A 26174-nucleotide genomic window follows, 5' to 3' on the forward strand; every position below is an offset into this window, starting at 1 on the left:
TGGTATTCGAGCCATGTGCATACACCTCTTGGGTCCTAGGCTAGATTCACCATATTTTGCTAAATACTATGTGGTCATGATTTGGGAGTTTCCCATTGTGAAGATTGGCCCTTTACTTTCCCCTGTATTTATCCACTTTAAAGACAGAGGCTCATATGCCTCACATAGGTAAGTGTGCTTAGGATCGCAGCATTAACATTTTCTGCACCCCTTGACATATTGGCTTTTTTCTTATCACAATTTAACATTCGACAACTGGGATGTTCTCAGTTGCAGGAAAACTGGGACCAGTGGTAGAATAAGTAAGCTTATGCCACAACAATATGTATTAAGTATTGCAGGTGCCAGAAGAATCTTGCTTTTGCACCAACAGATGGGTCCCTTCCAACGCTACAATTCTATATGGTTATCCCTCTGAAAATAATGGTAGCCTAGTCCTCACAAAGAGCAGAAGGATGTCAGGATTGCAAACGATATAGGGCAGGGGCAACGCTTTTACCCAGTTTAGCATGTGGGCTTTTGTGGAGTAGTTTTCACTTCATCGGATGCTTCAGTTGGCATTTATACACAGACAGAGGGACGGGAAATATATGCGGCAAATTTCGAGGAGCACCACCATCTTTATACTATATAATACTTTAATCCAGTGGGTTTTTTCCTGGGGGCACGCAGGGGTACGCATAAACATAAACATTTTGTGAATCTTTGTACTTTTGTCCATTTACTGTATTTCTTTCCCCCGATTTGAACTATAAAATGGTGATTTTCTTGAGTCAAAATGAGAGTACCCATAAACATTTTTAAAGGGAAAAAAAACCACTGCTTTCATCTCAAGTTTTCCACAATAGGTGCCTTCTTGGGCTGCCCTAAACTGGGAAAAAGCCCCAAGGAATTCAGCAGGGTTTCCTATTAGGATTGTGCAGCTAGTAATAATCACCTCTCTCCCTCCTTTGCCCTGTTTGTATTTTTTTCTAAACACTAATACAAATCTGTTTAACAAGTCGTCCCTGGAGTTGACTTTCTGTTTATCTGTGGCGGAGGCAGATGGGAGACCGTTTTCAAAACAAAAACAAACAACGAAACAGTGAAGTTTGTTGCCATCCAGTCAAAGCGTTTCCTCAGCAAATCATTTAGCGCAACAACTAGCAAACCTAGTATCTTTTATCTGTTTGTTTTTATTTTAAAAGCTGGGTCCTCGTGGCAGCTTTCCTTCAGGAATTCTCTCGAAGCTTTATTTCCTCCCCAGTTGTTGTTGTGGTGGTGGTGGTTTTTAAAAAAGCATCCTCGTGGCAACTTTTCCTCTCATAACCTCCCTCAGATCTTCATCCCTCCCCTCAACTCGGTGTGTGTATGAGAGGGAGAGAGCGGAGAGCCCGCCTATATCTCCTAATTTGATTGGTTGTCTGGCTCAGTCCTGCTGAAGACTGACGCAAAACCGTCTTTGCTGGACAGGTGCGCGCGTTACCTCCTCCCCCTCCCCGCGCGCCAAAATATATAGGAGAGGGCGGGAAAGACCGTTGGTTTTGCGCGCGAGCCTCTCCTCTTCAGGAACGCCACGGAAAAAGGATCAGTAGATAGAGACGAGCGACGAATAGCTTCCTCTCAGATTCCACCCCCGCCCCCCTCTTTTCCTAGCCTTCCATTTAGTGCCTTCGCTCCATCTTTAGCCATGACCTTCCCTGGAGAGACGAACTGGTCCTTGTTCACCTTACTGGACAAACACCGACTTTCACTCAGGGAAGCAGCTGGTGTAACACTTGGAAGCAGGCATGGCCCCTTTGTGGCCAGCCAGAGCTGTGAGATCTCTAGGTAAAGACTCATAGTCAGGCAAGATGGAAAGCTGCTTCCACTGCGAGCACCACAGAGGCAGCAACCACCACCTCTCTCTTTCTCTGTAAAAACTACACCACATTAAACAAAAGGGAAAGAAGGTAGCTAGTGTTGTTGCCCAGGTTCACTCGTTCCTCCCTCAAAACAGCTCACAGAGCAGATACTGGTAAAACAGTAACCTGGTGCTTACGTATGCAAACAGTTCACTCCATCAATGTGGGAGACATCCATTGGATGGCCATTTCACAAAGGATTGGGAAAGAGATTTCTGATCTGTCATCACCTAAAATGAAACTCATGCTCTGAAATGAGGGGCATCTACTTAGCTCATTCTGTGGTGAAACTGTACCCCAGCTACTAGCATGGAACTACAGTAGCTTTACTGTACGGAAACTGCAGTTTATCTGTACAGTAGTACTTGTATGCTGTTTTGCAACAAAGTATTTGGAGAGCAAACATGTTTTTGTTTTGCAGTCCTGTGATCCCAAAGAAGGTTGTAACTGAAACATGTTGGACTTAACCATTTGCATTTTTATACACTTAATGCTTCCTCTTTTCTAGCTCCAATAGTTGGGAGATATTAGAGTGGTGGAGGATCTTTCCCTCAAAAGTTCATTGCAATAATGAATGCTTGACTCTTCAGCTTAGTCCCAGTGGCAGTACCTACCCCATTGAGAGGCGTAAAATGAATAAAAGACAACATTATTACCACAGAACTGCTTCTAAACTGTTATATTCTGAGAATATGAAGTTGCTTTGGATATTTGGCATTACAAAGTTGAAAGTAAGCCCTGCCCACTGGTAAAAGACAGAGAGCTGCTGTGTTTTGTGTTGCCTGTTTGAGTATTAAATCCAATTTGTTTCAAACCACCTGGAAGATCATTCCATTGAAAAGCAGGATATCCATTTTCTAAACAAATTAATTGGTAAATATTGGTCTTTCTAGCCCACAAATATATCCTTCCCTGAGGAAGCCTCCTCAAGATAGGTAACATAACAAGCTCATATTGCAAATAAGTTTACAATAATAATATTTAATTGATTGATTGACTGATTGATTAATGAAATACAACAATCTAAGCTGGTGGCCATAATCTTGTAGAAGCATATTTGAAGGTTTAACTGTGCTGTATTAAACCAGTACTTCCTTTTGTCTGTCCTGCATAGCAAGAAACATCTTTTTTATCCACTTTTCCCGCACCATGCATAATTTTACATAGCTTGAACTCCCCCTTCCTTACCTGCCTTATTTCTAAACTAAAAAACCCGTAAATTGTAACCTTCCCTCACAGGGGAGTCCACAACTGTGGAACTGTTCAAGAGCCACACATGATCTGTGTAAACAACCTGGAATCACAGACTGATTTTTTTAAGGCTCTGAACCTATACATATTTAGTAGAATACTCTTCTTGGGGGGAGGGGGGTTCACCCAAAAGTCAATTGCAGGATACGTTATAATAACCAGATCCACACACACACACACACACACACACACACAAAGGAAAAATAGTGTGCTTCTGATGCTGTATGCATTTATCATACTAATGCAATGGATATATTTAGCATAAGAAATTTGGCACTTTAATATCTTTGTCTTAAGCAACATATGGTTTTGCAAATTTAATTTAAAATAATTCTAATCTACGTGCATACCGTTCACTTAACACACACGCTATAGGATTAAATCTGTAACTTGGTTTGTTTGTTTTATTCCTGTTGTGAAATAATGATTTAAGTGCATTTCTATTCGTGCTGCCAAAAGAAAAAAGAAAGAAAAAAATAATGCTCATGCTGTGACTTGTTGGAAATGAGCTGACAGGCTTTATCCTCATGTGATACATCTGCAGTGCCTTGCTGTTCCCAGCTTAGATTTCTCTGTAATTAATGCTGAGAGCTTTTTAAGTTGGCATGTTTGGCCAGTAATGTATCTTTTTCTTCTTAAAGGTTACTTCATCTTTAAGAAGTGGGAGCTAAAATTAAAGAAAGAACATATGTGATTTGTTCCAATGAGCATGCCATTCAAATCCTTCTCTTTCTCCTTTAAAGTACTCTCAACTTATGTTGGCCCCAAACAGCAGACAATAAGCCTGAATGTGAAACCTGGATCTACCATTTGGCACTGCTCACTTACCCACACATTTTTAAAGATGAAACAGAAACCTATCCAGCTAAATTATCTGCCTTATACAGAACTATGATAAAATTCAATGCACATGGGTCATAAAAGATCATTGCAGCAACTGCAGAAACTGAAGGAATCATAATTAATTGGGTAAAAAGTTACCAAGTTCCATCTGGAACAAGAATCACTATTTAACTTTAAGAATTGGTGCATGAATTTGTTTCTTCTTCTTCTTCTTCTTCTTCTTCCCTCTTTCCTTTTGTGTTCTGTGTTTAAGATTTTCAATCTGCTTGCAGGGATGCCTTATTTTAATTGATTGCAAATAAACCACTGGAATGGTGCATAAATGTCCTAAATAAATAATAATGCAATAATAAAAAGTACCAGTAGGAAACATAGCAAATGAGAAGTGCTGATGACCCTTGTCTGTTGAATAAATCGAACCATCAAATAATCTTATTCTGAAACTTTTCAACCTGACACATTAACCATTTTTTAGAGAGAAGATATCTAAAAGCTGAGGATTGTGGGGGCCTATATCAATCCCTTCCTTCTTATTTTGATAAATGCTAGTTTTCTAACACAACAAAAACATTTCCAGTTTCCTCCTTTGTAAGATTATGAGTAATATACAATCATCTTCAAAAAGCACTTAATACTGTACTTCCTTAATAGAGAGGAAGCATATTATGAGTGTCTGAAGTTCACTGTGATATATATCATCAATGTGCTCCCATTTAAGAAAAGGACCACATTCTTATCCACAACTGAATGTGATCATCCAGAGTTAGAAGTTTATGGTCAGGATCCAAAGAACCACACAAGTATTTCTGTATGCCAAAAGGAACTTTGGACTTGTGTTCTTTCAACTTCAGCCAAACTCCCTTCCACCCCACCACCTCCACTCTCATGAAAAATCATTTTTTGAAACTGAGGAGAGTCTCTAAAGTGGTTTGTGATATGTAATGGGTGTGTACTTTCAAGTAAAAAAATAAATAAATCACTGAGCTAAAGGAAGTTATTTTGAGTGCCTAAAGTAGGGTGTTTTTTTGGGGGGGGGTTCCCCCAGATCTCAGCATCTATGAAATGGCAGCTCTGTATAACATACACAGCTTGGAGAGCAAGGGAGCTGATAAAATTAAGCAAAAATGTCCTTTTGTTTATAGGAGGTTCCACACAATCTGCTATTTTGCTATATAGGGAACAATATTACAGTACTACTGTTCTTAGTTCAGTTCATTGCACACTTTATCTCCCCCCGCCACACACACAATGTTGTTATCCTGCCAAAACCTACATATAATTAAAAACCACAGGCACTCATTCAAAGTGTCAGATCAAAAGGTTAATGTGCTATGGTAGAGAGGAAGTACTTATATTATACCATTGAACATTTTTTGAAGTTTACAGCATTTGAAAACATGTTAAGTCAAACCCTAGCCAAAGTTAATATTACATCATTTGATTTAAAACATTAATCATAGTTTTAAACCAGTTGATCCAAATGTTTGGCTGGTTGAAAAAAATATCAAGAGAAGCGGTAGGCAGTATACTTTCTAATGCTTGAAGTATACACACATGAAATAGCAAATTAAGATTTCTAAGGGTACTGAAGCAAAAAAAAAGGACAGTAAAATGTTTCTTGCAGCTTCATAAATCTAACAGATACTTAAGGCAGTTATGCATGTCAACATTTTATTGTAGACTTTGGAACTGGTATACATGCAGTCTTTAATTCTATGTCATAACTTGTTTCAGCACTGATGTTCTTAGAGCAATTGAAAATGTTATTGAAGATGTTATCGCAAGTCTATCCAGAAATGAAGCACCCGTTCTCATATTAAATAACAGATCTAATTGGGGAAATATACAGTAGGTATATTTTACCGTGTGTGTGTGTGTAACAAAAGTTGTTTGTTTGTTTGTTTATAACATTATATACTATCATCTTAATCACACCACGTATTAAGGTGGTGTACTGGCATCAAACAAACACAAAAACATTAACAACTTTTATTATTGCTTCTTCATGTTTTATGAAGCCCTATGCCATGCTACAATGTTTTCCAGAAAAAAAACCATTAACAAAATTGTACACTTATTCTTACAATCTGCTGTGTGTGGTTTTTAGTCAGTGCATGAACTGACAATCTGACTAAAGGTCACCATGGTTTCAGTGAAAATCACAACTGCTACACAGTTTTTTTAAAAGTCCCAAGAACAGGTCCCAACTGTGGATGATAATACAAGTTTTGAAGTAGTACATTATAATCTTAGCAGACGATGAACAATGAATAAATTAACTTTCTATACCTCTCAGAGGGCTTGGGTAATATGGCATCCTGTGCAAGGTCAAAATTTGACACACACCCAAGCTCTTGTGCTGCGTTCCCAAAGATGGATAAGAGACTCTATGACTCTGTCTCCTTCCCCAAACCCAGAGCCTAACTTTGAGAAGGCACCTCACATGGTTTAGCTTTAGCACCCACTGTGTGCACACCACTCGTGCCTAAACCCCCTGCTATGAACCCTAGACAGTTGAGGAATTGATAGAAGTAAATTAATTTTGATAGAAATAATTGATAGAAGTAATTAATTAAACGGCCTCGGTCCTGTATACCTGAAGGAGTGTCTCCACCCCCACCATTCAGCCCGGACACTGAGATCCAGCACCAAGGGCCTTCTGGTGGTTCCCTCATTGCGAGAAGTGAGGTTACAGGGAACCAGACAGAGGGCCTTCTCGGTAGTGGCACCCGTCCTGTGGAACGCCCTCCCAGCAGATGTCAAGGCAATAAGTAACTATTTTACATTTAGAAGACAACTGAAGGCAGCCCTGTTTAGGGAATTTTTTACTGTTTAATGCTGTACTGTTTTAATATTCGGTTGGAAGCCACCCAGAGTGGCTGGGTTTAAATAAATAAATTATTATTATTATTATTATTATTAAAGAGTGCTGGACTGACATGGCTATTAACAATACCAAATTTCAAGCAGCCACGACTGCAGAACCATTCATAAATACAGCCCACAGACATAAGAAAGAGAAAAAGGAACTGCCAATATACCATATGTGGTATCTCATAAACTACAAAGTAATAGGAAAATCATGGGCTTCTATTGAACAATGATGCTACACTACACAGTGTGATGTAGTCTGTGTTGGACTATGATCTGGGAGACCAGGGTTCAATTCCCCACTCAGCCATGAGGCTCACTGGGTCACTTTGGGCCACACTGCCTTTCAGTGTAACCTACCTCATAAGTTTGTTGTGGGAATTAAATGAGGAGGAGGAGCACCATGTTTATCACCTTGAGCTCCTTGGAGGCAAGTTGGAATATAAATGCAATCAAATCAATGGAATCAGGATCTGTTAGTGATGTTTTTGAATAGCTAATTACATATTTATAGCTGGTTTACAAGGATATCCCAAACAGCAACAGTTCTAGACCAATTCATCTCAAGTTTTACGTATATTGCATTGAGACACTTGGGAAATTAACTTGCAGCTGACTTAAATGTGTTGTACTGTGATTAGTTATTTAATAGCAAACATGCACTGTATGCAGAAGGCTCCAAGGTTTGACTCCCCCCAACAGGTTTTGCTTCAGAACCTTGCACAGCAAACCCAAATAACTTCCTATGTAATAATTGTGTTACTTAATCACAACATTCCACAACTGAAATTGCAGATATGATTGTAAAGAAAGCATATTCGAAATATGACTTGTCTCAGATGTAGCCCATTTGGACTTTTTGTATGCTAATTTAAACCATGAGATTAGATTGTGTGCAACTGGTCTAAAATTAGATCTATGTTTTGTATGGAAATACCTTCAGATATGACCTATGTACATCCTACCTCTTTATTTAGATGATAGCTGACCTTTAGCTATTTTTCTAGGGGTAGAGCAAGATAAGAATGGAAATAGTCTGCAGAGAAAAGTCAGTTTTTTTCTGGATCATAGGCTTTTCTGTAACTTTACAGTGCAGTGTCTTCTGCCACCTTAAGGACATAAAAAGCAGTGCATTTAAAAAGTGAAAATGCAGTCATGTCACATTTGCGCAATGAAACCAATATAACCTTTCCCTAATAATACCACTCCAAATTTCATTGTGATTATACCTATCAACAATATGTTAATTATGAATGTTATTCGTTAATGGTAAACACATACCATGGCACACCATATTTAGTAAATATAGTACAATATCCAGGATGACAAATATACATTGTGACCAAATCTCAAGTACATTATGTTGAAATAAATGATTTATTAGTCACATTTATATGCTGTTCCTCCTCCTAGGATCTCAGGGCAGTTTACATGCCCATGACTCTAGATTTTATTCTAATTCCTTACCTAGATCTGACAATATGTCGGTTTAATTTAACCATGCACAGTGCATTTATATAATTACAAGCAGGGAGTGCATGGGAATTTTTAGAAACCAAACTATATTGTGATTTTTAAATGGATTATTGAATTTTGTGGTTTTTGACTTATGACACCAAAAACAGGTGAAGTTACTTCAAAGTCACATTTTAGTCCACTAATTTGATTCAAAGTGATACCTGGCATCTAAACATCAACAAAGATACCCTGATTCAAAATGGCCCCTGGCACCAAAATGTCAATGTAGATCCTGCCCATCCTTACCTCAGGAACTTTCATGCCAAGCTTGGTGTCAATATATTCAGAAGCAAGCTGAATCTATGGACAAAATATGGGAAAGACACACCGAAGTCAAGTTTGGGTTCACCATTTTTATTCAAATGGCACCCAGTGTCAAACAGCAAGAAAGTGTGCCACACCACCCTATAAATCCTCTTGCTGAGTTTGGGGGCAGCATTTTGGAAGGTGTACACACATAGAAAACAAATGATAAACAGAGAGACAAACCATTTTCTAAATTCCAAATCCATCTTCCTTTGAGATAGCATTTGACTTTTGCATATCTGCATTCATGAAGCAACCCTCTTTTGTGTTAAACTTTACATGATAACACCAATTCTGAAGTGTAACATACAGCTGAACTGGTTTACACATCCACAGGTTTACAGATTCTGTAGGTTTGCAGATGACATCTACTGGTAATTGTACCACAAGGAAAATAAGAAGTGACTGTCCCAAATCAGCACCAAAATTTGGTAAGTTTAAGAAACTGAGCAATATACCAATTTATTTTATTTTAATGTAATATTCTGAAGTACAAAAAACATGACTTTACATCTATCTATCATCTATCTATCTGCAGTTTCAATATTATCAATCAGTCAATGATGCTAAAGCGACTTTCTCTGTATTGGGGTCAGCAATTGGGAGCACATTTGAATCAGCAGGCCCTTCAGTGCCACTTAGGGGACTCCAACACAGCAAAAACTTTGAAGCAAAGATCCCTCTCTGGAATCAGTGAGAGAAGACTGCTTGTAACATCTGTAAATAGTGTGTTTATGTATAGTAGTGTATGTTGGTTTTGGCCTAGTAAAGATAACTCTGTTAAATGGGTTTTATGCGGTGAACTTAACCACTTGACTGAGCATCCTCAGCACATATGTCCAACAATCCCAACAGATTCTTCTTTCAGATATCCCTTTTTGTAATGTGTTGGAACAGTATTGACACCAATATAATATTCAACTAAAACACCTTTCCTTTACTGTAAAACTATACTGCATGTCCTTTGCTCAAACTAACTTTGGGCCAATTAGGCTCAGCAGGGGACTTAGTTTGGCACAAAAGGCCATTTTCTCCAAACTATACCCACCTGGCCCACACCTGACTGTGAGATCTGATGTGGGGCAGGTAAAGGCACAACTGCAGGGAAACAACCAGGAGCCTTAAAGTGTACTGCCTTTTGTTCCTTGACAAGCAAGGCTAGCTGTAAGATGAACACCATACTAGGACTAAAACTATATTGGACTCAGGGTAACTGATTAAAGGAAAGATTTGAAAAATGTTTGAACATTTTTTTTCTACTACACATCAAAGCTTGGTACAGAAAGTTTACATCATAGTAGGGATCATACTTCAGGCATTGAACAGAGTGGAATACAGTATTGGACTACAGAAGTCCTGTTCACCCTCAAGATTTGGATTTGAAAAAAAGGATACTTGTAATTACAGCAAAGTACATTTTTCTAATCTTGCAGAAACTTCATTGATTAGTATATATACACAGAATGGTATAATACATTTTAAAATTCAGCTAAGAGTACACCAATCTTTATTCAGAAACACTCAGATGGCTGGTAAAATTTACTAGCTGTTATTTTATATTTCAGCTCTATTTCTTAAAATATTATCTATTATCTACAAGATGGTACAGACAAACATTTATGCAACAAAAAGGTAATAACTTTGTATGTAACTGCAAAATTGAAATAACCATTTAAAATTAAAAATGTGATATAATAGATTTGGCACACTATGTATAGGTAAAATAGTGTTATGATGCAAGCACTGAGCTCAGGTTGAATGTTTTTAGTGAGCAGCACTCAGCTGTTGCTTCAGCAACAATCAACCATAGACAGGGTCTTATAGAGCACAAGTTTTGTTTCAGTTGTAAACTCCACCTTTCCTGAAAAGTGCCTCTTCAGTTAAAGGGGCTTGGCTCACACCAGTGTGTTGACAGAGCAGGGGAGCCTCTGGTTGTATTGGAACTTCTGGAATGGAGTCCTCTGAGTCAGAGGACAGCAATACAACATCTTTGGGTTAAAGTGGCACAGTTAGCATAGGCTCATCTTGTGGATGTGCTTTAGATTGGCCCTGCATCCAGTTCTTCTTCGCACTTAAGTCTTAGATCTCATTTCCTGAAGAAGGAGAATCTGATCTCAGGGTTACTTATTTTATTTATTTATTAAATGTCTAGACCACCCTTCATTCGAGGATCACATGGCAGTTTACAATATAAAAACATAAAAATGCATAACATAGTCATAAACAAAAACAATACCTCCCCCCACCCTGCCACACACAGTTTAAAATGACAAAGATTGTTTCATTAGCCAAAGGTGTGGGAGAGGATGAATGTTTTTGCCTGGCACTTTCCCCCCAGGGAGGGAGCTGGAGGAGGAGCACCTTGTTGTCCCGATCCACAGGTCGGTCATAGTGGGGACTCTGTGCCCAGGCCACCAGCACCTCCCCAGTGCGCCTCCCCACCAGCTCCCCCCTGTTGTAGTGCCAGATTCGTGCAACTGCAAAAAGTGCAGCTGACTTGCAGCTGCTGAACCCCCCGAGGTGGCTGCTTTCAGCTTGGCCAGAAAGAGCCCACCTCATGGGCGACTGGCAAGGCAGCCCTGAGGCAGTTCAGTAGCCCGATCCCTTTTCGCAGGGTGGGTGGAGCAAAGGATGTCCCCCTCTCCCTGCTTAGACCCCCCGGCGCTGGTGGGTCATGCTCTGCTCTTAAAATATTGTTTTCTTAATTTTGGGTTCAGAAAAATTGGGCTTGTCTTATACATGGGGGCGTCTTATACACAGAAAGTACTTGTTCGGGCCAAGGCTATGGTTGTTGGGGTGGTATCAGTTTAGGGAGGCAGGTGGTAGAAGACATGATAATATGCATGATATTTAAGTACTTAGACTATACTGTATTCCCTATGTAACATCAATATTTTATGGTACTATTATTATTTGAATGACAATATTTTGTATCTTGACAGAGACATATTTTACACTGATACAGCACATTTTGGTAACCAAAGAGTGGTGGATGACATTACCAATGACATTTCCTGTATGCTCAAGATCCCAAGAAGGAGTCTACATATTGTTAAGTATCAAAAAAGTTTTATTACATGGTCTGCAAAAATGTATCACATTTGGAAAAGTACAGCAAATTACAGTATTATCATTTGAAGCTGTAGAAGGCAAATAGGCCAAGAAAGTTATTGCACTTACTATTTCTAGCTGAAGATGCCAATAAGGAGAGAAATAAAAAAGCTTGGTACATTGCTACAATAAAAAAATGCTTAATACCTCACCAATTAGTGTCTCAGCTCCGCTAGGAAAATTCTTAGGGCTCCTTCCTTGAAGTAGACTGCCGAAAGCCTCTAAGGAAAGAGGAGTCAGGTACACAAGGTAGTCACAACAGATAATTATTAATCATTAAGACAGCGCTGAATGGTCAGCCACGAGGCTATTGCCACAAGCAAGGTTTGACAACAGTACATGCTCTCAGGCTCTTCTTATACTGTATACTCATCTTCTATCAGGTAAATACATGAAATCCTCTTGCCCGTATCATTTATGCAACATTATTGGCTAAAGCAATGTGTGAACAGCTTGTGGATACTCTACCTGGCCTTCCAATTGGACACACCATATTTGGAGTTGTTTTCCACTTTGAAACTCCCGTTATCTTATTAAGATGCCATCCTCAATCATTCCTTTTCAGCAGGTTTTGGCTTGCATATTCTGTTACCTTTCCCTCCCAAACTTGTCCTTGACAATTCTTGTTTGTGCTAACTCCTTACCATTACATTCCAATATGTTTTCCTCCTCTTATCTGGCCAACTATTAATCTCCTGTTAAAGAACATAGTTGCAAGGTTCTTGCTGCTTACGTACACTGTTTTGGACAGGCAGTTCTGACTCTAAGCACAGTCAGCAATTTTGATTTTAAATACTTCTATAATATCCATATCATTATACATGTCCTATATATCTAACACAGTACACATATTTCTGACAGCTCAAGGCCTCAGATTGTGAACATCCCAGATATTTATAAGGAACAGAGTTTGCAGTAGCTTCATTTATTCTTATTTACTTTTCTCTTTTGCAACTTTCATTGCTTTCTCATTGAACTATTTAACTTCTCTGAAGCAAACACACCATGACATCAGCATTCTTTGAATATTTGACAATGTCTGCTCTGTAATTATTCCTAGGTTTAGTGATTCAAGAGTTACTTGTTCAATCATCTAATCACAGAAGTCATAGCTAACAAAAAATTATAATGTCTTTACGAAACTATTTTTATTTCACATCTGTGTTCTGAATTGTATAAGCATTACTTTTATTTATTTCTACAGTATGCAACATTATTCTTTATTTCTGTGGTACACTGTAACCATTAAGGATGACAACAAAACATTTACTTATGGGCTCAGAAATACAAGTTTCATAGGCCTGTAAGACTCACCTCACATTTGAGATGGTATTACAGCTTCTAAATTTTTCTCCAGCTTTCATTTTAATCCCCAACCTGTTCTACCTACCATTCTCACCAGGCTGTAGTAGCTGCAAGACTTACAGAAGAGGAAAGTAAGGTATTTCCCTCTGTCTGGTGGCAGCACTCCTGTAGCCTGCCAAGAAGACAGGGTGGTCTCCCTCTACTCACCCCCCCCCCTTGCCATACTTTCCTTTCTATGCTTAAACATGTTGACATTGCAATAGCCCTTGAAAAAACTGCAGGGGCTGCTTCGGTGTCAGAAAACAGACAGTGAGTGCGCCACTGCAACAATGGGCAGAAGAAACCTTTCTCTTCCCACTTTGTGTTGTAGTGAGCCCTTTAAGTGAGATGGCAGGATTTTGGGAAACCAGTTGTCAAAAGGGACTTGGAAAGTGAATGGAGTTCTACAGTAAGCAACATATTTCCAAAATCAGATTGACCCAAAAAACTGACAAGCTAATTTCCAATTTCTTTTCCACAGCTGTCTACCAGCAAAGGTTGCATTGCTGGTAATCTAAGTTATGTTGAAGAAGATGGTACAAAAGTGAATTGTAGCTGCAGTACAACAGTATGTATTACTAATTCCTTAGAATAATAGAATCATAGAATTTGTAGAGTTGGAAGGAAATAGTTTTGGTTAATTAATTTACATATTATATAAATAAATATGCAATTGAGGTTTTGCAGCTGGGCAACTAAAGAAGGAGGTGATTTCAAATATTTGCAAAAGATAAATGATTGCTCAATGCATTTTGTATATTATAACCTTTCCTCAAGAGTTGGGGAACTCCTATTCTTTCTCAGGAGTCCTAATATAGTATCCATATTTTAGTTTGCAATTAATGTTTGACTACAACTTAACCAACACTGTCTAAGAAAATGGTGAAGCAATGTAAGGAAATGTTGAAGGAATGTAAGAAAATGTAAGAAAAGGAGTTAAAACCAATTGTTCCTTAGCTATTGCTTCTCTTAGAACCGTAACAGAATGTCTGTCTAAATCCATAAAATATTCAAAGATGTTGCAATGTGTTAATAGTAAACATATAAAATCTCAACACTTCTACAATGGTACCTTGGTTGTTGAATGCCTTGGCTCCTGAACAAATCAGTTCCTGAACGCCCCTAACCTGGAAGTGAGTGTTCCAGTTTGCGAACGTTTTTCGGAAGCCAAACGTCCTCTGTGGCTTCCGATTGAGTGCAGGAAGCTCTTGCAGCCAATTGGAAGCCGCACCTTGGTTTTCAAATGGTTCCGGGAGTCAAACAGACTCCTGGAACGGATTAAGTTTGACAACCAAGGTACCACTGTATTAATGAAACATTAAAAAAAATATTTAACAATACATATCGACAACAAACCATATATAATTTTTTTCATTCACAAAAACATTAAATAACAAACAAACAACCCAGTTCATCTAGAGTGGGCTTTTTCAGAAGCAGTTCAATCACTGTCTTGTTTCCTGCTTGGCAGGGGGTTGGACTGAATGGCCCTTGTGGTCTCTTCCAACTCTATGATTCTATTATTCAAGAAGGCCAGGACCACTTCCTCCCACAAAGATGCATTGGCCACACCATGGATCCACCCAGCCATACACAATGGAGATGCTTTAATAAGTTAAGTAGTGCAAGATATGAGGGAATACATTACTTAAAAACAAGCTTCTCACTCAGAGAACCACATGCATTCAGTTCCCTAGTGCACACAATCTGGCCCATTCATTCCAATGGAGAAAAAATAACTATGTGAGCATGTAAGACACATTTCCTTTTCTAGGACTAAATATAAGGTTCCTTCAAGATTAATATTTCTCAGGCTTTCCTTATATTTTAGTATGTCCAGATGTTCTATCTTGAACACCTGCAATGATATAATGGTTAAACAGTAAGGCCACACACTTCAGCTTACAGTATATAGGTATCTGTGCCAATTTCTCCCCTCCCCCATCTCCTTCCCTGGTTCTTTCTCCATATGTTTGCCATATTGAGTCAAATTCCAATATGAGATATGAAATGTTAACAACTTTCCCCATAACTCTGGAACTCATATCTCACTTGAGTTGAATAATAGCTGAAAGGCAATAAAACAAATGGAAAATACAGCAGTTTAAAGTGTCTGTAAACATCTGTCATCAGGATGTTTAACGTTTGCTCTTTCTAGTGACCATATGCAAATTTCAGCATAAAAGAAAGTTATTGTTTGGGTAGTGTGTTTTGGGCACATTGATTTCATGGTTAGAGTGTCAAACATGGTACCTGGGAGACTAGGGTTTGAACTCCCAGTTGGCTACAAAGCTTGCTGGGTGACCTTGGGCTAGTCACTGTCTTCCCTCAGTCTAACCTACCTCACAGGGATGTTTGGGGAATTACATGAGAAGGGGGAGAACCATGCTCACTACCTTGAACTCTTTGGAGAAGAATAAAGGTAAAGGGACCCCTGACTGTTAGGTCCAGTTGCGGTCGACTCTGGTGTTGCGGCACTCATCTCGCTTTACTGGCTGACGGAGCCAGCGTACAGCTTCCAGGTCGTGGCCAGCATGACTAAGCCGCTTCTGGCGAAACCAGAGCAGTGCATGGAAACGCCGTTTACCTTCCCGCCAGAGCAGTACCTATTTATCTACTTGCACTTGACGTTCTTTCAAACTGCTAGGTGGGCAGGAGCAGGGACCAAGCAATGGCAGCTCACCCCGTCGCGGGGATTCGAACCGCCGACCTTCGATCGGCAAGCCCTAGGCTCTGTGGTTTAGACCACAGCGCCAGTGGGATATAAATGCAATATGGGGTGTTAAGGGTGGGGTAGTACTTCTGATGGGGGAGACATTGTGCTCCTTCTGGAGCAGTTTGTCCACCTTTGCTCCCACCCTGCAGTCAGATCTCACCTGTGGCTCCTGGAAGCTGTCATAATGCAGCAGTGCCCACACCCCAGGAATCGCATCAACTAACCAGCTAAACCAGGTGATGGTAGTTGATGGGTCTCAAACACTCAGTGAGGTAGGGATTTCCCCTGCATATGAAGATGGACTGGTAGATTGAGTGGACAAAACCAAAAATGAGTCCAAAGGTCAATAAGGTTGTTTCTGCACGTGCAGTATTCATCAATACACATGGAGTCTATAAAGCAATCAATTATTAATGTAGAAAACTATATTGGAAATTAACAGTTAAGGCCTTTAGGTGATTTATTCCTGTTTCTGTTTATTAAATTATTAAATTGCATATCTTTATTTTTGGTACTTTGCCTTTTGTTGTTTTAGGTAGCTGTACCATCTAATGTAGAAGGAATGAGAAGTATCCTTTAAGGAAAACATCTATCTGTAGACTGGGGGAGGGTTTTTCTTCTAAAGAGAGACAAAGACCAATATAAAATTTGTACTTCTTTTTCTCTTTAAAATATTACTAAGTAATATTACTTAGTAAAATGATACTAAGTTATTTACTACAGTATTCAGCACTTAATTGTATGGCACAATGGAATCCTATCAATATTTGTGGCCTTAATTTTATAGATTTGATCACAGAAGCAAAATTTATTCTAATTGTTGAAAAAGATGCAACTTTTCAGAGACTGCTGGATGACAACTTCTGCAGTAAAATGTCCCCATGCATAATAATTACGGTATGTAGCTAACATTTTGTAACTCTGGAACTTACCGTATTTGATTGGTAGTGCAATGATTTCTCAATATATATTCAAAACATTGATAATTATATAAACTCTAGTTAGGCATTATTTCCTTAGGGAAAAGGTGTGCCGGATGTCAACACGAGGCTTCTAGTCAGAAAGTTATGGGATACATGCCATGTGCCTATCTTTGCTCTCATGGATGGTGATCCACATGGTAAGTGTGAGAAATGGGAATGAAGATAGTCCTCCTCACCATATTATTTATAAAGATAGAGTAGTCTAAGAGCAGAATGAGACTTTATGATAGAAACAGTTCTCTCAGTCTCATGGCTCCCTTGTAAAGTGATGCTGGGAACACTTGCAGGAGAAAATTGGAATGAGATACTTAACATTTTCCCACCCAGCAACCCATCATCCCTCCCCAGCTTTCTTCTGAAAACAAAAGTGAACATAAATGCAGAAGCAGGCAGAGTTGGCAGCCTTCCAAGTGCCCCCTACCAGACATTTGCATGATTTCTGCAAAAACAGAGTTAGGAACTCTGCCCTACTGAAAAAACTGGGAAGGCAACGTATCTATTAATAATTCATAGCACTATTTTGATATACAAAGATTTACAGTTAAGATACATTGCTAAATCATACAGTGATTTATTTTTACCTTTCAAAAAATGCAACCATGTATTCAAAACACCAATGGTGGCTCAATCCAAAATATTATCCAACATGCTGGGGAGGGGAGTTTAGATAAAGTGGAGATATATTTCTGCCCAGCCCAGAAGTGCTCCACCAGTGGACTAATGCTATTGCCCCAACCAAAAGTGCAATGGGGCAATGTTCTATGAACCAAATCTGCCCCCCAGTAGGTATAACTCAATTTTCATTTCATATCATCTTTATATTAGGTATTGAAATAATGTGTATCTACAAGTATGGTTCTGTGGTAAGTTTTTTACAACTTTAAATTCAAAATTCTGTTGCACCATTTCCAGCTAAAATGTGATATGTGAAAACTATTGCTGGTTTATTTAAGCAGGACTAATACGTTATGTCTTATTTTGGTCTATATTGTTTCTGAACCAAAATCATATCTTTTGGGACTGCAGTTGATGGAAAATGTCAACTCAGTGTGTAGCAGCTGGGAAAAGGATGACACCCATGCTAGGAATTACAAAAGAAAGAACTGAAAATGAAACTGTATAGTAAAGTTGTAAAGTTCTGATACAAATTTATGTTGTAACCACATTTAGAGTATTTTGTATAGTTCTGTTCACTCTATCTCCAAAAATACATCCTAGAAGTAAAAAAAAAAGGTGCAGAGTGGGTTATACAGTATCTCATTCTCATGAGGCTCCTGTAGGGCCCTTAATCTTGGGATGGCACTTTCCCCTGGAGCATAAAGGCAATGTGAGTCTTCATTGCTTCTCCAGTGGAAGGGCTGCCCTAGACTAATCCTGCCTAGTAAACTAAAGTTGAATTGGGTTTACTGTGTAAGCCTAGCCATGTCAACTTAGAAGTAGGTTCTACTGAATTCAGTGAGACTTACTCCCAGGTAAGTGGGCTTTTGAATGCAGCCAAGTGCATAGAAGGAAAGGGTCCTGAGGGGCTTACAGTGGTACCTCGACTTACGAAGACGATCCGTTCCGTGGAAAGTCTTCATAAGTCGAAGTCTTCATTTGTCGAAGCGCCCATTCTGTGCATGTGCGAAGTGCGATTTTGTGCTTCTGCGCATGCACGGACCGCGCGCACGGCGAAAAGACTTCCGGGGTTGTCAACTTCGGAAGTCGAAACCTTTGGAAGTCGCGTCGTTCGGATGTCAAGGTATGACTGTAGTTTATGGAGAATAGATCCACAGCAATCAGTGCCAGGATCTGGAGGGGGTAGGATGCCTTCAGCCAGCCTGCCCAACATGGATTTCCCTTTTTGTTATCCCTTCTTGTTCCCAACATACCTTGCTAAAAATACTCTTTTACTGTCACCTCATACCCAGTTACCCTAGCAACCCTCCAACCCTCAGTCTCTGTTCACACCTCAGGACAGAAGGACAGTTCTCTTACATTGCCAATGGCCCTCAATGGCCCTGTATTGTTTCTTAATACCCTTGACTTAGCTAGGTCTTTTTTCTTTTTGCATAGGCTAGCCCAGGAATTCTTCTGCAGTTTGTATTTCTCCCTTCACATCCCAAATAATTAAAATCCTACCATTTATTAATTTCTAGGGTTTAGGATTAGGAGGGTCCCTAAACCTATAAAATAGTATACCTGCATCTCTACCAAAATGAGCATGGGTTGTGAACATTTAGATGGAGATTCCTCATCCTGGATAGATGTGACTAGAAAACAGGATTCTGATGGGGTTTTTTAATAGAAGGATTGAAGCTCATCTAAAACCAGTTATCTCAATAGAAAGAGGCTTTTATTTTTCCCATTATCTATCCCACTACCACCAATATCTTTTGTCAGATAAACTTCCAAGCTGACATTTTTCTTTTTTTAAAAAAAGTATTTTTATTTAATTTTAACCATATAACCCCAATAACAAAATAGAACTTCATGAAACACATAAAAATCAAAAAAGTATGGGATGCTTCATTCACAAGAATAAATAAAGCTTATCTAGATATTTGCAATGAGCTACAGACAGGTAAGTGGAGAGTACTGTCATAAGAATTGAGAAAACAAATGTCCCCCCCCCCACATTTCAGTCTATGTCATTTGAAGCCCATCGCCTCACGGTTCCTGCTATAAGATGGCTTGGACTTCTTCCATCTGATTTTGACCGGTTAGTTACTTTTCTAAGAACTTTAATTTCCCCCATTCTTTCACAAAAATGAAACCAAAAACAATACAGATTGGAACCTTCTACCATATGTGGTGGACATGTCCAGAGATCAGAAAGTTTTGGGACATGATCCATGAAAAAATAATAAAAGTTACTAAGAACTTCACATAGGAAAAGACTAGGGAACATACCTTTTGGGAATATTAGTGATATTTCTAGAGAAAATACTAAATTCTTCCTCTACGCGAAATCTGTGGTGAGAATCCTGGTGGCTAAGTACTGTCAGGGTAACCAGGTACCGACCAAAGAGGAATGGTTATGTAAATTACATGAATATTTGGAACTGGCCAAATTGACGAATTTGTTAAGACTAAAGCCAATGAATAGAGTCAAGAAGGAATGGAAGTGCTTGAATGATTATTTAGAAAGACAAGATTCTAATGTAAAAATTTGGCTGTGTCTAGAATAACCTCGTGAATGGAAAAGGGGAAACATATATATACATATCTATCCCTGTATATTAAAGATGAAAAGAATACTGAAATACAGATAAAATATGAAATGTGAAAGGAAGTGTTGTGAGAGTGATGATGGAAGTCTATTACTATTATTATTTTGTAAAATGTTGTTGTTGTTTAGTCGTTTAGTCGTGTCCGACTCTTCGTGACCCCATGGACCATAGCACGCCAGGCACTCCTGTCTTGCACTGCCTCCCGCAGTTTGGTCAAACTCATGTTCGTAGCTTCGAGAACACTGTCCAACCATCTTGTCCTCTGTCGTCCCCTTCTCCTAGTGCCCTCAATCTTTCCCAACATCAGGGTCTTTTCCAAGGATTCTTCTCTTCTCATGAGGTGGCCAAAGTATTGGAGCCTCAGCTTCACAATCTGTCCTTCCAGGGAGCACTCAGGGCTGATTTTCTTAAGAATGGATAGGTTTGATCTTCTAGCAGTCCATGGGACTCTCAAGAGTCTCCTCCAACACCATAATTCAAAAGCATCAATTCTTCGGCGATCAGCCTTCTTTATGGTCCAGCTCTCACTTCCATACATCACTACTGGGAAAACCATAGCTTTAACTATACGGACCTTTGTTGGCAAAGTGATGTCTCTGCTTTTTAAGATGCTGTCTAGGTTTGTCATTGCTTTTCTCCCAAGAAGCAGGCGTCTTTTAATTTCGTGACTGCTGTCACCATCTGCAGTGATCAAGGAGCCCAAGAAAGTAAAATCTCTCACTGCCTCCATTTCTTCCCCTTCTATTTGCCAGGAGGTGATGGGACCAGTGGCCATAATCTTGGTTTTTTTGATGTTGAGCTTCAGACCATATTTTGCGCTCTCCTCTTTCACCCTCATTAAAAGGTTCTTTAATTCCTCCTCGCTTTCTGCCATCAAGGTTGTGTCATCTGCATATCTGAGGTTGTTGATATTTCTTCCGGCAATCTTAATTCCGGCTTGGGATTCATCTAGTCCAGCCTTTCGCATGATGAATTCTGCATATAAGTTAAATAAGCAGGGAGACAATATACAACCTTGTTGTACTCCTTTCCCAATTTTGAACCAATCAGTTGTTCCATATCCAGTTCTAACTGTAGCTTCTTGTCCCACATAGAGATTTCTCAGGAGACAGATGAGGTGATCAGGCACTCCCATTTCTTTAAGAACTTGCCATAGTTTGCTGTGGTCGACACAGTCAAAGGCTTTTGCATAGTCAATGAAGCAGAAGTAGACGTTTTTCTGGAACTCTCTAGCTTTCTCCATAATCCAGCGCATGTTTGCTATTTGGTCTCTGGTTCCTCTGCCCTTTCGAAATCCAGCTTGCACTTCTGGGAGTTCTCGGTCCACATACTGCCTAAGCCTGCCTTGTAGAATTTTAAGCATAACCTTGCTAGCGTGTGAAATGAGCGCAATTGTGCGGTAGTTGGAGCATTCTTTGGCACTGCCCTTCTTTGGAATTGGGATGTAGACTGATCTTCTCCAATCCTCTGGCCATTGCTGAGTTTTCCAAACTTGCTGGCATATTGGGTGTAGCACCTTAACAGCATCATCTTTTAAAATTTTAAATAGTTCAGCTGGAATATCATCACTTCCACTGGCCTTGTTATTAGCAATGCTTTCTAAGGCCCATTTGACTTCACTCTCCAAGATGTCTGGCTCAAGGTCAGCAACCACACTACCTGGGGTGTATGAGACCTCCATATCTTTCTGGTATAATTCCTCTGTGTATTCTTGCCACCTCTTCTTGATGTCTTCTGCTTCTGTTAGGTCCTTACCACTTTTGTCCTTGATTATGGTAATCTTTGTACGAAATGTTCCTTTCATATCTCCAATTTTCTTGAACAGATCTCTGGTTTTCCCCATTCTATTGTTTTCCTCTATTTCTTTGCATTGCTCATTTAAGAAGACCCTCTTGTCTCTCCTTGCTGTTTTTTGGAAATCTGCATTCAGTTTCCTGTATCTTTCCCTATCTCCCTTGCATTTTGCTTGCCTCCTCTCCTCCGCTATTTGTAAGGCCTCGTTGGATAGCCATTTTGCTTTCTTGCATTTCCTTTTCCTTGGGATGGTTTTCGTTGCTGCCTCCTGTATAATGTTACGAGCCTCCATCCATAGTTCTTCAGGCACTCTGTCCACCAAATCTAAATCCTTAAACCTGTTCCTCACTTCCACTGTGTATTCATAAGGGATTTGATTCAGATTGTATCTTACTGGCCCAGTGGTTTTTCCTACTTTCTTCAGTTTAAGCTGGAATTTTGCTATAAGAAGCTGATGATCTGAGTTACAGTCAGCTCCAGGTCTTGTTTTCGCTGACTGTATAGAGCTTCTCCATCTTTGGCTGCAGAGAATATAATCAATCTGATTTCGATGCTGCCCATTTGGTGATATCCATGTGTAGAGTCGTCTCTTGTGTTGTTGGAAGAGAGTGTTTGTGATGACCAGCTTGTTCTCTTGACAGAACTCTATTAGCCTTTGCCCTGCTTCATTTTGAACTCCAAGGCCAAACTTGCCAGTTGTTCCTTTTATCTCTTGATTCCCTACTTTAGCATTCCAATCCCCTGTAATGAGAAGAACATCCTTCTTTGGTGTCATTTCTAGAAGTTGTTGTAGGTCTTCATAGAATTGGTCAATTTCACTTTCTTCAGCACCGGTAGTTGGTGCATAAACTTGGATTACTGTGATGTTAAAAGGTCTGCCTTGGATTCGTATCGAGATCATTCTGTCATTTTTGAGATTGCATCCCATTACAGCTTTTGCCACTCTTTTGTTGACTATGAGGGCCACTCCATTTCTGCTACAGGATTCTTGCCCACAGTAGTAGATATGATAGTCACCCGAACTGAATTCGCCCATTCCCTTCCATTTTAGTTCACTGATGCCCAGGATGTCGATATTTATTCTTGTCATCTCATTTTTGACCACATCCAGCTTACCTCCACTCATGGTTCTTACATTCCAGGTTCCTATGCAATATTTTTCTTTACAGCATCGGACTTTCCTTTCACTTCCAGGCATATCCGCAACTGAGTGTCCTTTCGGCTTTGGCCCAGCCGCTTCATCAGCTCTGAATCTACTTGAACTTGTCCTCCGTTCTTCCTCAGTAGCATGTTGGACGCCTTCCGACCTGAGGGGCTCATCTTCCAGCGTCATAACTTTTATATGCCTGTTGTCTTTGTCCATGGAGTTTTCTTGGCAGGGATACTGGAGTGGCTTGCCAGTTCCTTCTCCAGGTGGATCACGTTTAGTCAAAACTCTCCACTATGACCTGTCCATCTTGGGTGGCCCTGCATGGCATAGCTCATAGCTTCTCTGAGTTATTCAAGCCCCTTCGCCACGACAAGGCATTGATCCATGAAGGGGATTTTGTAAAATAGTGTTTATTATATTGAAATATACTTTTCTTTATTCTTTTACTGTCTACTTTTCTTCACATTTTTTCTTTTCTTTTTTTCTTTTTCTTTATATCATTCTTTATGTATGGCTTGGTACTATGTATTTACTTTGCAATAAAAATTCTTAAACAACAATAACAACAACACATTTACTTTAAATCCCACAAAACTGGAAAACTTCTGTTGGATTATTTTGTATAAAATACCCTGTTTCTCATATTTTAAGACATACCCATAAAATAAGCCATAGCAGGATTCTAAGCATTCAAGGAATATAAGCCATACCCCGAAAATAAGACATAGTGATAGGCGCAGCAGCAATGCCGGCCGCGGCAGGAGGAGGAGGAAAAAAATAAAACATCCCTTGAAAATAAGCCATAGTGTGTTTTTTTGAGGAAAAAATAAATATAAGACGTGTCTTATAATATGAGAAACACGGTACACATGGACAGCTACAGGGTAAGAGGGAGGGTTTTTCAATCAGTGCCCCACCCCTTTTATTTCAGTGTGTAGTGATTTATGGAAAAAATATTTTTATACAAGTGTGAAAAATAAAGATACACTAGTCAGATTCACCTATCTGCCTTTCAGACTGAGTATACCCAAGACTGCATTGATTCCATTGACTAAACAAGATCAAAGTAAATTGGACAGTTTGAATACAAGACCTTATATTGCTTATCAATCAACATGGAAAAAAGAAGTATGTACAGACATTTTTTTACTATTTTTTTAGCTTCCTGAACAAACTCATTTCCCCTATTACTTTACACAGAAAGAATATGTTACCTTAATTAGAATAGAATTATGTGATTCTAACTGAGGTAATATATTCTTTCTCTGTAGAGTAGGAGAAAAAATCATACATCATGCCAAACAACAGTTTAATAGCATGGTGCTTGAATGAGGAAGCCATGGTATACAATCAACCACCAAACTCAAATCAGAACTAGGATTCCAAATTATTGCTTGGATTCAAGCAACTGGAAAGAGAAATCTATTCCACAAACTCATGTGTAACAGCTAGCATAGGGGTGGGGAACCTTTCCCGGTTCAGTAGGCCAGATTGGCTTTACCCCAACAGGCCAAATTTGACAGGTGGGTGGGACATCCCATATGTCGATCATAAACTGTCATGACATCAGATTATTGACAGGTGTGTTATCTCACTCACCTATCAAAATCCCTTGTACATTTCCCAAGCGCACCACAGCCAGCTGGCTGTCAGGCAATTGGAAATTACTGTGCAACGGCTTTCAACTATTAGAAGAACACTTTTGAATCAAAGTTCATGTTTTCTGCTAACTAGCTTTGTGTAATCTACCAACTGATACAACCCACCACGGCTTTGCCTCTAGATGATGCACTATTGAGACAGGAGTGAGTGTATTAATGTAAATGCTAAGATAATGGAAAATAAAAGCAGACTAACAGATAACAGGTATAGATTGGATTACAGTTTTTATTAATCCATACAAATTATCCAAATGTCAAACATAAAATGTCTTGGTGACAGCACAAAAGTTGGTTTATCCATCACAGTTTATCTTTAAGACCACGTTCATTTGTATATTGAATAAACAGCTACTGTATTGCATAGCATTTGTCCAGTCATGCTTATCCTTTTATCACTTTTAAGTTATTAGTTATTTTCTCACCAATAGCCAATAACTAGTCCTTTAAAGGCCTTTCAGGCTTATATAGGTAGAATAAATCCTTGGTATTTAAATCAGTATTTAGGCCTTATAAAAGGGACAATAAACATGCTGCATATTTGTAAAGCCTATCCATGGCTTTTTGTGAGCTTGGAGTTCAGCTACCACAACTACACTGAAGTCATATGTGCCTGTGAGCCAAAGCCATATAAAAATACAGTTCACTAACAAATGCATGATTTATTAAGCACGTTGCCCAACTGTCCTCCCACTGACAAACAGCAAACACTGTAATTGTAATGAAAGACATTTTATTATTATACCACCAAATAAAATACAAACAGGGAACAAGAAAAGACCACATTACAGACCTTAGTATATCTGACTACCTTGATTCATATACAGTAGTACGGTAAGCTGCTTTATTTGTTGCAGTGCAAGCTTTTGATTGTACTGCAGCAGCAGCAGCTGGTAGATTGAGCTGTAAACTGCCATGCATAACGTAAAAAAAGGTAATTTCTACAAGTAAAAAGAGATCAAGACCATAATCCAACACAAACCTAAGCATCCTTAAGTCAATCAAAATCAATAGCTTCAGTACACTTACACAGTACATATTCAATTGTGGCCAAAAGCTGCTCTTGTACAATAAAGGTTTGTTTTTATACTACGAAATAACTTGAAACTGGAACAAAACTCTTTGTTTCTGATGTGGCACAGTTACTAAGTGTAATATATGCATCATATCAATTTCAATAGAAGTTTAATTTCCAATGCTTTCCTTTACAGCTGGATATTATGGCAACATGCAAAATGAAGGCCGAAATTCAAGCATTGACATATTTTTCATCCGATTATCTTTCCAGAGTGTATTTGCCAAATAAATTACAGTTTGGTGGATGGATATGAATTTTCAGTCAACTGTTAAAACATTTCATGCATCACTGTAAAAATGTTTCATGCAATCCTAATTGAAAAGCTGCAGGTTTTTTTTTTTAGTTTGGGGTGCATTTGTTTTTGTCTTTGATTTTTTTTTTATTGGAAAGAGTGATAATTTCCTTCCATGAATCCACATTATTCTGCAGTGCCACCAAAATATACCAATTGCAAAT

The 26174-nt window shown here is 39.1% G+C and overlaps 1 protein-coding gene across 1 annotated transcript; it reads left to right on the plus strand.

Annotated features, from left to right (window-relative positions):
- The first annotated feature begins 1522 nt into the window (after positions 1-1522).
- On the plus strand, positions 1523-25971 carry SPO11 (SPO11 initiator of meiotic double strand breaks). The gene is made up of 13 exons (XM_035122091.2): positions 1523-1809; positions 5712-5825; positions 9009-9103; positions 10238-10304; positions 11615-11723; positions 13609-13695; positions 16379-16412; positions 16631-16740; positions 16864-16963; positions 17652-17689; positions 19451-19527; positions 23999-24110; positions 25852-25971. The coding sequence occupies exons 1-13, from the start codon at positions 1670-1672 to the stop codon at positions 25969-25971; spliced, it is 1203 nt and encodes a 400-aa protein (XP_034977982.1). The 5' UTR covers positions 1523-1669.
- The last annotated feature ends 203 nt before the right edge of the window (positions 25972-26174 follow it).

This window comes from Zootoca vivipara, chromosome 7, assembly GCF_963506605.1.
Source record: "Zootoca vivipara chromosome 7, rZooViv1.1, whole genome shotgun sequence".
Classification (NCBI taxonomy): domain Eukaryota; kingdom Metazoa; phylum Chordata; class Lepidosauria; order Squamata; family Lacertidae; genus Zootoca; species Zootoca vivipara.